The sequence below is a fragment of the Cervus canadensis genome, chromosome 16 (genome assembly GCF_019320065.1).
Source record: "Cervus canadensis isolate Bull #8, Minnesota chromosome 16, ASM1932006v1, whole genome shotgun sequence".
NCBI classification, from domain to species: domain Eukaryota; kingdom Metazoa; phylum Chordata; class Mammalia; order Artiodactyla; family Cervidae; genus Cervus; species Cervus canadensis.
Genome location: NC_057401.1, coordinates 61,589,241 through 61,601,569, shown reverse-complemented (window position 1 = coordinate 61,601,569; position 12,329 = coordinate 61,589,241). Strand labels below are relative to the sequence as shown.

Genomic DNA, 12,329 nt, shown 5'->3' with positions numbered 1-12,329 from the left:
TCCTCTGCCTTGTCTAAATCCAGAAGAACATCTGGAAGTCCACGGTTCACATACTGCTGAAGCCGGCTTGAAGAATTTTAAACATTACTCTGCTAGTGTGTGAGATGAGTACAATTGTGCGGTAGTTTGAACATTCTTTGGCATTACCCTTCTTTGGGGTTGGAATGAAAACTGACCTTTTCCAGTCCTGTGGCCACGGCTGAGTTTTCCAAATTTGTTGGCATACCGAGTGCAGCACTTTCACAGCATCATCTTTTAGGATTTGAAATAGCTCAACTGGAATTCCATCATCTCCACTAGCTTTGTTCATAATGATGCTTCCTAAGGCCCACTTGACTTTGCATTCCAGGATGTCTGGCTCTAGGTGAGTGATCATACCATCATGATTATCTGGGTCATGAAGATCTTTTTTTGTACAGTTCTTCTGTGTATTCTTGCCACCTCTTCCTAATATATTCTGCTTCTGTTAGGTCCATATCATTTCTGCTTTTTATTGTGCCCATCTCAGCATGAAATGTTCCCTTGGTATCTCTAATTTTCTTGAAGAGATCTCTAGTCTTTCCTGTTCTATTTTTTTCCTCTATTTCTTTGCATTGATCACTGAGGAAGGCTTTCTTATCTCTCCTTGCTATTCTTTTGAACTCTGCATTTAGATGGGTGTATCTTTACTCTTCTTCTTTGCCTTTTGTTTTTCTGCTTTCCTCATCTATTTGTAAGGGCTCCTCAGACAGCCATTTTGCCTTTTTGCATTTCTTTTTCTTGGGGATGGTCTTGGTCACCACCTCCTGTACAAAGTCACAAACCTCCGTCCATAGATCTTCAGGCACTCTGTCTATCAGATCTAACTCCTTGAATCTATTTGTCACTTCCACTGTATAATTGTAAGGGATGTGATTTAGGTCATACCTGAATGGTCTGGTAGTTTTCCCTACTTTCTCAGTGTAAGTATGAATTTCACAAGAAGGAGTTTATTATCTGAGCCACAGTCAGCTCCCAGTCTTATTTTTGCTGACTGTATAGAGCCTCTCCATCGTTGGCTGCAAAGAATATAATCAATCTGATTTCAGTATTGACCATCTGGTGGTGACCATGTATAGAGTCTTCTCTTGTGTTGTTGGAAGAAGGTGTTTGCTATGACCAGTGTGTTCTCTTGGCAAAACTCTGTTAGACTTTGTCCCTACTTTCATTTTGCACTCCAAGGCCAAATTTTTCTGTTAGTCCAGGTATCTTTTGATTTCCTACTTTTGCATTCCAGTCCCCTATGATGAACAGGACATTTTTTGGGGGGTGTCAGTTCTAGAAAGTCTTGTAGGTCTTCATAGAACCATTCAACTTCAGCTCCTTCAGTATTAGTGGTTGGGACATAGATTTGGATTACTGTGATATGGAATGGTTTGCCTTGGAAACGAACAGAGATCATTTTGTCATCTTTGAGATTGCACCCAAGTACTGCATTTCTGGCTCTTTTGTTGACTATAGGAACTTCTCCATTTCTTCTAAGGGATTCTTGCCCTCAGTAGTAAATATAATGGTCATCTACTTTAAATTCACCCACTCCAGTCCATTTTAGTTCACTGATTCCTAAAATGCTGATGTTCACTCTTGCCATCTCCTGCTTGACCACTTCTAATTTACCTTCATTCATAGACCTAACATTCCAGGTTCCTATGCAATATTGCTCTTTACAGAATTGAACTTTATTTCCATCACCAGTCACATCCACAACTGGGTGTTGTTTTCACTTTGCCTCCTTTTCTTCATTCTTTCTGGAGTTATTTCTCCACTCTTCTCCAGTAACATGTTGGGCACCTGCCAGCCTGGGGAGTTCATCTTTCAGTGTCCTATCTTTTTGCCTTTTCACACTGTTCATACTGTCCACATCAACAAGCAAGCCTCAAAGTTTCCACAAGTATTAGGAAGGTCATGGATATATCACTTTTCTTTCTTTTCATATCTCTCTTTTCCTCTCTTCCTGGAGAGATTTGAGAGATTTGTTTTTCATTCACTCAGTTGTATCCAACTTTTTACGACCCCATGGACTGCAGCACACCAGGTTTCCCTGTCTTTCACCATCTCCCAGAGTGTGCTGAAACTCATGTCCATTGAGTCGGTGATGCCATCCAACCATCTTGTCCTCTGCTGTCCTCTTCTCCTCCTGCCTTCAGTCTTTCCCAGCATCAGGGTCTTCTCCAATGTGTCAGCTTTTCACATCAAATGGCCAAAGTATTGGAGCTTTAGTGTCAGTCTTTTCAGTGAATATTCAGGGTTGATTTCCTTTAGAATCGACTGGTTTGATCTCCTTGCAGTCCAAGGGGCTCTCAAGAGTCTTCTCTGATCTCTTCTCTTCTTCAAGAGGTCCTCAATGGCAAATACAAGCTCAAAGGAAGTGCTGAGTGGTGAGGAATTTTAGTAGGAAACTTAAGACAACACATGGATGTCACCTCCTCTACTCACATGGAGAGTTGACCTGTCCTCTGCTTGGGCTGTGTGCAAGTGTTTCCCTGACACTTGGTGGAAGAATGATAGATCTTTCCTGAGTCAGACTAATGGGGCCTGCTTGGAAACTATGTTGAAATCTACAACCTAGGTAACTATTTCAGAGGAATCCCTACTCTGTGTTAACCAGGTTCCAGGTGGGGATTCCCTAGAGAACAGTGTGCATGTCTTCCTCTGTCTTTGTCCATTCCTGTTTATCTAACTGAACACTCACGGCTGTCTTTCCCTGAGGTCACAGGTCTCAGGGACAAACAGTCACAGGTTGGGGTGCTGGGTGGCTTCTAGACACACCTGGGCCAGTGCCCCTGGCCTTCTAGAGCCTTCTTCCTTGTCCACTAGACAGCGCTGACCTGGACCCCTTCTACTAAATCCATACACCCATGTGTGTGACTGAATGACCCTTGGACGTGACTCTGGATTCTAGTCCTTAACAGGTTCTTTGATGTTTCTTTTCACCAAGAAATGCCCCTGTTATACACATGTAGGCCCAAACCGGAAAATCAAAACCCAAATCCCAGAAAACACCCTGACTTACTCATTCACCAGCTCTAGCACTGGGGACTCAGCTACCCCGAAGTCCAGGACCTGGCAATGTAGAAATAACTCATCAGGGAATGAAGACTGCTTATTAGAAGAACAAGAGATGATAAAGCGGGAAGGAAAAGGAGCTAGGGAGCGTGGGGCCGTGACTCTGCAGGAGAGCACACCCTGGAGAAATCTGCAGGTTCCTCTAAGGACTGAGACTTCATGCTGGGTCAGAGGAGCAGGTTAACTCATGTCATCCAGGATTTCTCAGTCTCCCCATGGTGGACATGACTGGGTGATTCTCAGTGCTTAAGTGCTGTCCTTGCATTATAGGCTTCACCTCTAATGATGAGATGGAAGGTGTCACCAACCTCCTATCACACTGTGACACCCAGAAATGCCACCACACATGGCAAGTCTCTCCCTGGGAGGCACAGAGTCCCCTGAAAAGAAAGTGAGGTCACTCAGTCATGTCCAACTCTTTGCAACCCCATAGACTGTAGCCTACCAGGCTCTTCTGTCCATGGAATTTTCTAGGCAAGAGTACTGGAGTGTGTTGCCATTTCCTTCTTCAGGGGATCTTCCTGAACCAGGGATCGAACCTGGGTCTCTCGCATTGCAGGCAGACACTTTACCATCTGAGCCACCTAGGACATCTGAGCCAGAGTCTCCTGGTTAAGAACCAGTAGCCTACAAGCAGTCTTAGAAAACACTTTTCAGATCTGGTCAAACCAAAGCTGCTAGTTAAGGACAGAGAAATCTACAAGGGGAACCAGGAGAAACTTTGGAAAGTCTCTAGGGAACACTTTGCTGCTAAATGTGTGGTTTGGAACCAGAAGCAATGACATCTCTTGTGGTGCTTGTTAGAAATGCAGGTTCCAAGCTCAACACTAAACATGGTCCATCAGAACCAGCATCACCAATAACCTTCTCTAGGGTCACTGAGCTCTTTCTCAATTGAGAGGCACCATGTGGAGAATGTCACCAGAGTCAGATCTCAAAAGGTGGGCTTGTGGTTTATTATCTTAACTTAGATTCTAAGTACAGTGAACCTCTTCAGGAATCCTTGAGGGAACTGGGTGTTTTTGGTGACCTAAAAGTTGTCAAAAGCTCCCATGCACTGTTTAGATAGACACTATATAATCAAAGATACACAAACAATGATCATAGGGAAAACAGAAAAGTAAGGCAAAATTAATAAACTGGAGGAAAGAGGCTTCATAATTACAGAACCTGGACAAAATGGAGAAGGAGACTTCAAGAAGATATACCAAGCATGGCTTAGCATTATTTTTTGGGCATTACAAGAGTACTACTTGAGTAAGGTGGTTCTGTTTTTATTTATCAGTTAGTTGCCTACATTTTTGTCAACATTTATGAGAAAGTTTGGAATCAAGGTCCTATGACTTCCTTTAGTTATAAAATAATAAGATTGCCACAACCTGCTGCAATCATCTCTTAAAGTAACTATGTTAATCTCCCCCTGATTGTCAGTAACAAAGGTCTTTCTAAAATGGGAGAGTCCTAGGATACCTTCCCAGAGGACACATGTTGGTAATAATCCAAAAGAAAAACCTGGGAATATTGAAGAGGCCTAAGTACAGACAGAAGGATGATGAGGGGTGGATAAAGGGTGTTAGCAGAGATAACGCTCCTGTCAAAATTATCTGAATCAGGGCTACCCTGGTGGCCAATTGGGTAAGACTCCACATTCCCGCTGAAGGAGGTTGCTGGTTCCATCCCTGGGTGGGGAACAGAGATCCCTGCTTGAGAAAAAAAATACAATGAAGAGATTCTTTGACAGTTTGAGACCTTCAAAATAGCTAGACATTTAGAGTTAGGTAATTTGGGGGTTTTTCCCTCAAAATTCTAGAAATGACAAGAACTACTGTCATGCTTTCTTGCTTGCCTGAGAAACAATGGAGTCAGTGAGTGAATGATATATTACAGACTAGAAGGGTAAAAGGATGTCTGGAAGAGGAGTGATGGAAATGAATTCCTGACATGCCTTCTTTAGCGGAGCTTAAGGGGCATTTGGACGGATCTCCCGTTGGTTATAGGAGGGACAGGCCTCCTGCTGTGGTGCAGGAGGAAGTGATAAACATGATCTGTGCTGATGTGCTCCACAACTCAGAGAAATTGGAGGCTTTTCTCTTAGAAAATCATTTAATTATGCTGACCCACACACTGAATTTTACTTTTAGAAAATTAAGTTTAAACCGTCTCCTCAATGTTAAGGAAACAATGCAGGAGTGAGGGAACACGTGTCCTGAACAGTTTATCCCATTTTGGATCTCAGGCTATCAAGGAAAATAAATGTTCCTGACCTTGAAATAGGGGGTGTGTTGTGATTTCTCACTCACTCTAAAGGTCAGATGTCCAGATTCACTTAAGCGTCTCCTGAAACAGTCCTCGTTGTTTAAAGGACAAAATGCCAGAAAAGCTCATTCCTGCCAAGCAGGATATTGAAGATGACTTCTGCGCAACCTTGGGGGAACAATCATTGGTTCATGACATGTCACGCCAACATAATGATCCTACAAGAAGTGACACCAATTCGCATCCTCTCCAACAACTGGAACCCTCTCGCCCTCTCCAGAAGGACTACGAGGGCCACAAGATGAAGATTCTGGTGCTGAGTCTTCTCCTTGGTCTGGTTTGTGATGCCCAAGAAGCGGATGATCAGAAAGGTCTCTCACAGGTACCAGGGATGCTCTGACCTGGGAGGAGGTCTTGTGGGGTCGGGGGGTGCTGTGTGTGGATGTGTCCCTTTTGTGGTTTTGTCATGTGGATCCATAAGCCGAGCCACCTCCCTCCAGCTCCATTGCTCCATTTACTGGCTGTATACTTGTCCTATTGGGTCTCTGTATTATCTCTACTGTGTGTTAGATGTGACTCACACATTTATCAGGGCTTCCTTGATAGCTCAGTTGGTAAAGAATCCGCCTGCAATGCAGGAAACCCTGGTTTGATTCCTGGGTCAGGCAGATCCACTGGAGAACGGATAGGTTACCCGCTCCAGTATTCTTGGGCTTCCCTTGTGGTTCAGCTGGTAAAGAATACACCTGCAATGCAGAAAACCTAGGTTGGATCCCTGGGTTTGGAAGATCCCCCAGGGGAGGGAAAGGCTACCCACTCCAGTGTTCTGGCCTGAAGAATACAGTCCATGGGGCCTCAAAGAATCGGACATGACTGACTCTCACTCACTCACACATTTTTACTTCTCTTGTTACAGAGATAGAAGATCAGCCAAACAAGTGTTGGATTGGAATTCTTCCATTTGACAACAGACCTTAAGCTATTTCAGAAATGTCTACATTTCTCCCTTTCTTTGACTTCATTTTTTTTTTTTTTTTTTACTATTTTATAAACCTGCTTTGTTCAGTCATTAGATAATGTGTGCTGGTGAGCATGAGGGATGGGGGACTCATGAGCGTGATGCTGGATGAGATAAAAGGACAAGGATGCAAATGTCTAAAATGAGTTTTACCATTAGCTTTCAGGAAAATGGAGAACTGTGTACATCGCCTCCACTAGCCCAGAGAAGATCGCTGAGAACGGGCCATTCAGAGCTTACTTGTGTTACCTTGTCTTTGATGATGAACAGGGCACAGTAGACTTCTACTTTTATGTCAAGTAAGTAAAAATAACCCAGAAGGAAAACATATATAAACCTCAAGCCTGAGGGAGGCTGTGGCTTCTACGTCTGCAGGAAACTCTCTGGATTACATTGATAGCATGACGCCCTGAGCTGTGTGGCTGAGCAGGGTCTCTGAGCTGGGGGGCCAGGGGTGGCGGGGGTGGGGGGGCAGTTCCCCTAAGAACCTCCAGGGAATGTTCTGGAGCCCTTGCTTAGATGGGAGAGTCCCCAAAGCTCCACTGGCATCAGCTCATTAAAGGAAAGAGGGACACAGCAGAGAGAAGAGGTCCGTGCCTCAGACCCCACAGTTCCAACCAGGGGCTTGAACCCTTCCTGCGGAATTTGTAAGAGAAAGCTCCCACTGAGCCCAAGAAGCTGAGGGCAGGGGGAGAGCACACGGTGACCTCTGCCCTGCGGGGCTTCCTCAGGGGGTGACTCATCACCACTGAGTTTACTAAAGCCATCATAGCCCCAGGGACCACTCAGGGAAGGTCCACTAGACAGCAGGCAGTTTATAAGGAACACGCAAACTCAGATATGTATTTTAAGGAATAAAAGCATTAAGAAAAAAACACCTAGGGATTTTATGCTTGGAGAGGTTGGTTTATAGATATAAATGTTTATATATTATATATCGCATATGTATATATTTGATAGTGTGTGTGTGTGAGCTCAGTCATGTCTGACTCCTTGTGGTCCCATAGACCATAGCCAGCCAGGCTCCTCTGTCCATGCAGTTTTCCAGGCAAGACTACTGGAGTAGCTTGAGAATTCCTTCTCCAGGGAATCTTCCCAGGCCAGGGATCGAACCCCCGTCTCCCGGTCTGCTACATTGGTAGGGGAGTTCTTTACCACTGTCCCACCTGGGAAGCCCGTTTGATAATATGGGTGCGTGAGTGCTCAGTCACTTTGGCTGTGTACAGCTATTTGTGATCTCATGAACTGTAGCCAGTCAGACTCCTCCATCCGTGGGATTTTCTAGGCATGAATACTGGAGTGGGTTGCCATACCCTCCTTCAGGTGATCTTCCTGACCCAGGGATCGAACACAAGTCTCCTGTGTCTCCTGCATTGCAGGCAGATTCTTTACCGCTGAGCCACCAGAGAAGCCCTCTTTGATAGCATTCTTACAATCAAATTATAACCACATAAAGATACAGACTCACAGACACATACACACACATGTATATATTATATCCTAGGAGGATATATTATATTATAATTATATCCTGTCTGTTTTCACTAATTTTTTAAGAATATTATATTATCTTCCTCTTTGCCATTTTTATATTTGAGTTCTATGTTTGAATTTTCATGTGGCTAATCTTTCTGAAACCAACTTTGCAGAAGTGTGAAAGTGAAGTGAAAGTGAAAGTCACTCAGTCGTGTCCAACTCTTTGCGACCCCATGGACTGAATTCTCCAGGCCAGAATACTGGAGTGGGTAGCCTTTCCCTTCTCCAGGGGATCTTCCCAATCCAGGGATCAAACCCAGGTCTCCCACATTGCAGGCGGATTCTTTACCAGCTGAGCTACCAGGGAAACAGAAGTGTATTTATGGGTAATTATATGCATCTTTGCACACATGCATGCTGTCGTTTCAGTCGTATCCGACTCTGTGCAACCCCATAGACGGCAGCCCACCAGGCTCCTCTGTCCCTGGGGTTCTCCAGGCAAGCATACTGGAGTGGGTTGCCATTTCCTTCTCCTACATGCATCTTAGTGGAGGGCATAGTTCAGTGTGTTTTGACAGGTACACACGTTTTTCACGACCTCCACAATCCAGATATAAAAATTCTTTTCTTCACCATTCAATGTCTACCCTTTAAGCCACAGATAAGAACAGATCTGTTCATCTCACCTCTTCTAGAACTTCAGAGGCCAGCATTATGCACCCTGCATCATTTTCCCTGGCTTCTATCACTTAGCATAATGTTTTAAAATTTTGCCTCACTGTCTGCATATGCAGGGAGTCACATTTTTCAAGCCAAGTGAAAGGATATGGTTTACATTAAAAATTTATTATATTTTGCAGATATTGGAAAATGGTTTTGTTCCCACTTTGTGGTTGTTTTGAGTAACTGCAGTGCATTTTCCTAGTGACTAGGAACACTTAGCCCAATTCATTGTGGGCATTCTTTCCCAAGGTGTCTGTTCAAGAACTAATTCTTGTTATTTCCCTTTTAATATTTATTTTGCGTGTGTGCTTCCTATGTGCCATATACCCCTATTTCACACATGACATATATGAAGACATTCAAAGTCTTTGGTTATATAGTTGACAATATGTACTTTCATATATTATGTACACATATATAATTTCCTTATGTCACATAAGCATAACGTGTACTTGTGTGTTTACTTGTGTGTATATGTTTCAATGTGCATGTATACATGCATGTGTCTTTCACTGATCAACCCTCTTACGTTGTTGTGATGGAAGAATAGTGTGTGTTTTGATAAAATTAAGCATTTCTTTCTCTAATTTTTTTTTTATTTTTTCCCATATCATATTATCTAAAGAGTCATTGCCAGGGTAGTGAGAATCCCCAAGGTCTGCCACAATGGCAACACGTCTCTGTTTCCAGGAACCATTTTTTTTTTTAAACTATATTCATTTAATTTTACCTAAAAGTTTAGATCTGTCCATGTTTATTCTCCTTTCAACATGACTTGCTTTCTATTTGCAGTTTAACCTTGGAATCACTGTTCAGATTTAATGTGTAGACAAGCCATCCTTGTTACTTGATAGTTACTTGACCTTAGAGGATATATTTCTTCTCTTTTGAAGGTCACATTGCTCACTGGCACTAAGGTTACACCTCACACTTAATCTTTGGGGAGAAACAAAGAAAATCCCAATTATATGCTAATTTTTTCATTACTTTAATCAACCAGCTTGAATATGTTTAATTTTTAAGGTTGAACGGAGAATGGGTAGCAAAACATGTCACGGGGGAAAAGCAAGAAAACAACACTTATCTTGTTAAGTGTAAGTATGACTGTTTCACTGGTCAGAGTATGTTTGGGTGGAAATCTTGGTCTCAACTTCCTTCAATTATCCCACACATCTGAATTCTACTCCAACAAACAATTAGAGATGTGGGCAAGCTGCAGTCCCTGAGATCTCCAAGCACTTTATTTTGTCATGAGCAAAGGGTTCACACACTCACCTTAGAGGTCTCTGTCCAATTATGAGTGCTTCTCTTGAGAATAACATGTACAGATGTGTATGTCATATGTTTCTCACAGGTGATTTACAACAGCCTTACAAAGTGACATCTCAATGGTCTATTTGAGTTTGTACATCCTCACTCAATTTTTTAAAAATCTTAAAATATCTTAATTCACCCAAGGTACTATGGATGAACTTAAATGTAAGGAAGTCATCCTGAATTCAATCATAAAAGCAGCTTCTGTTCAAAGCACTTGAGATGCTGCTAAGATTTATATCTCTAAGCTCTTAGTAACGGCAGTAAACAACATTCCTAACTTTACATGGCTTAAGGGGTACATTTTTTACTAAAATTTAAGTATATCAGGTCAATTGTAAGGAAGGTGGGAATAAAAGAGTCTTGCCTGGTTTCCTTGCTGTCATAACAACTGTGGCATTCAGAGCACCCGTGGAGTGAGACGCACATCAGGACAGGATGTGCCATTGCTAATGCTCTCAATTATACACACACACATACACACACACAGACACACACACACACACACACACACTATGTATTTGTCTTTTCTCTCTCTCACAGATGAGGGCGAAAATGAATTTGAAGTTATTTATGCATCTGACACTATTCTGGTAATAAGTGTTGTCAACAAGGATAAGAATAGAAAATGTGGGGAGATACAGTTGGCTGGAATATTTGGTATGTATGATACCCTCATATTCACATTGACATGGTCATGAAACATTTCTATTGTCAGTTCTCTTATTCAGAAAATCAGTATGTGGTGACGGTATCCATTATTCAGTGCACAAGACCTGTCTCTTTTTGTTCAGTGAGTTAAGGACCCTGAAACATAACCTACCAAGAAAGAGGAGATGGTAGGGATGGGAAGTATCAGGTTATCAAATATTTCTAAATAATTCCCACCAGTTGACATTAAAAAAAAAATGAGTTTTACTAGAAGTAGTTTAATTGGAGGAAAATTATAATATCATGTTGGTTTCTAGATTTTTTAAAAAACATATCAATTAATTTCAATCCATTACTTTAATGAGGCTACTCTAAATTTCTTCAGCATACCATATTCTCGATGAACTCTAAGCCTTTTTAAAAATATTTTTAAATTAATTAATTTATTTATTTTACTTTACAACATTGTATTGGTTTTGCCATACATTGACTTGAATCCGTCATGGGTCTTTTATACTAAATCTTTGTTGTGCTCAATTTTCAAATGCACTGTTCTGTGAGCATTGACATTATCCCCAAATAACCATACAGAGGCACAGAGAGGTGTGTACCGTTGGGACATCAGGGGTCTATTTCAGAAAAGGTAGTGGGTGGGCTAGTGGGTTAATTAACAAATACATCGCCTCCCACTTTCATGTGTGACGTGACGAATGTGTCTCTGTCAGGGCAGAACCGTGTTTCCTATTTATCGGGATCCAGAACAAGACCTGAGTGGCAGGTACAGGTTCCAGGAAGTTGATAAAGGAGCAAGCAGGTTCCATACTGTGATGGGCTGAGCCCCAAATTGATGGAGTTCCTGCGAGTCTTTGGGGTCCTCTTGCTGATCCTAGTGGGATCCTAGTTAGAAAATTGCACTGGGATTAATTCTTAAGATAGACATCTGTGTCATGGGAAATGATAACTCCTTGAGGCTTAATTTATAACAAGGGAAGAGCTGATTTGCACATTCTACTTCTTGTTCTGCTTTCAGAAATTTCTCTGGGTTCTAAGGGGCAAAATTCTGCTTTGTGTATGGTGTTTTTCAGTTAAAGTAAATGATATTGAAGAGAAAGCCTTGGAGATATTCAAGGAGCTGTTGAAACTGAAAGGAATTGAAGAAAAACATATTGTGGATTTCTTCAAAAGTGGTAATTGAATTACATTTTTTCCTAAATATATCATTTACCTGATACAGAAATATACTATCAGGAAGCAAATCAATTTATTTGAAGTTTCTTTCTCCATAAATAATCTTTTATATATTTAATTACTTAAAAAAAAAAAAACTTGAAAATACTGGGGAAAGGTAGTAATCAGTGGATCATTTTTTCCTGTTGTTTTGACCTTCCCCCAGATGACTGTCCTCCCTGTGCAAAACTATGGAGTTCAATAAAAGCTCAGTGTAAGTGAAAATATTTGTTACTAATGTCTTTCCATTAAATCAATCAGTAAGGACACATGGTGATTTCATACGTGCCAAACTTTGCAGGTAATGATTTTTTGTCCCAATAATTTATATTCTATAGCCGGATAATTTTTCTGTTACATTAGGTAATTTCTCTTCTCTTGAGACATGTTAAATTGCAGATGGGTTGGTTGGTTAATGCTGAGCAGTTTTGGTGAAAAAGCCTTGTCCTGCAGCAATCTTGCAAACCAGGGTCATCAGAGAGAAGCAGTGACTGCCACAAGTTGGTAGAAACTAGTTAATGTTCCCGTCAGTCCTGATCTTATGGTTGTCAATACACATCTCTACACCAGGAGAACTGAG

At 41.8% G+C, this 12,329-nt stretch overlaps 1 protein-coding gene across 1 annotated transcript; it reads left to right on the top strand.

Moving 5' to 3' along the window:
• The first annotated feature begins 5,452 nt into the window (after window positions 1–5,452).
• LOC122454319 (odorant-binding protein-like) lies at window positions 5,453–11,717 on the top strand. Its single transcript, XM_043488695.1, has 5 exons — window positions 5,453–5,722; window positions 6,518–6,657; window positions 9,581–9,651; window positions 10,415–10,531; window positions 11,608–11,717. The coding sequence occupies exons 1-5, from the start codon at window positions 5,453–5,455 to the stop codon at window positions 11,715–11,717; spliced, it is 708 nt and encodes a 235-aa protein (XP_043344630.1).
• Window positions 11,718–12,329: the final 612 nt, after the last annotated feature.

Excerpts from the sequence above, each read along its gene's own strand:
- LOC122454319 (XM_043488695.1), top strand. The coding sequence starts at position 5,453 with ATGCCAGAAAAGCTCATTCCTGCCAAGCAGGATATTGAAGATGACTTC. Across the intron at positions 5,723-6,517 it reads ATCAGAAAGGTCTCTCACAG|CTTTCAGGAAAATGGAGAAC; the intron begins GTACCAGGGATG and ends TTTTACCATTAG. Across the intron at positions 10,532-11,607 it reads ACAGTTGGCTGGAATATTTG|TTAAAGTAAATGATATTGAA; the intron begins GTATGTATGATA and ends GGTGTTTTTCAG.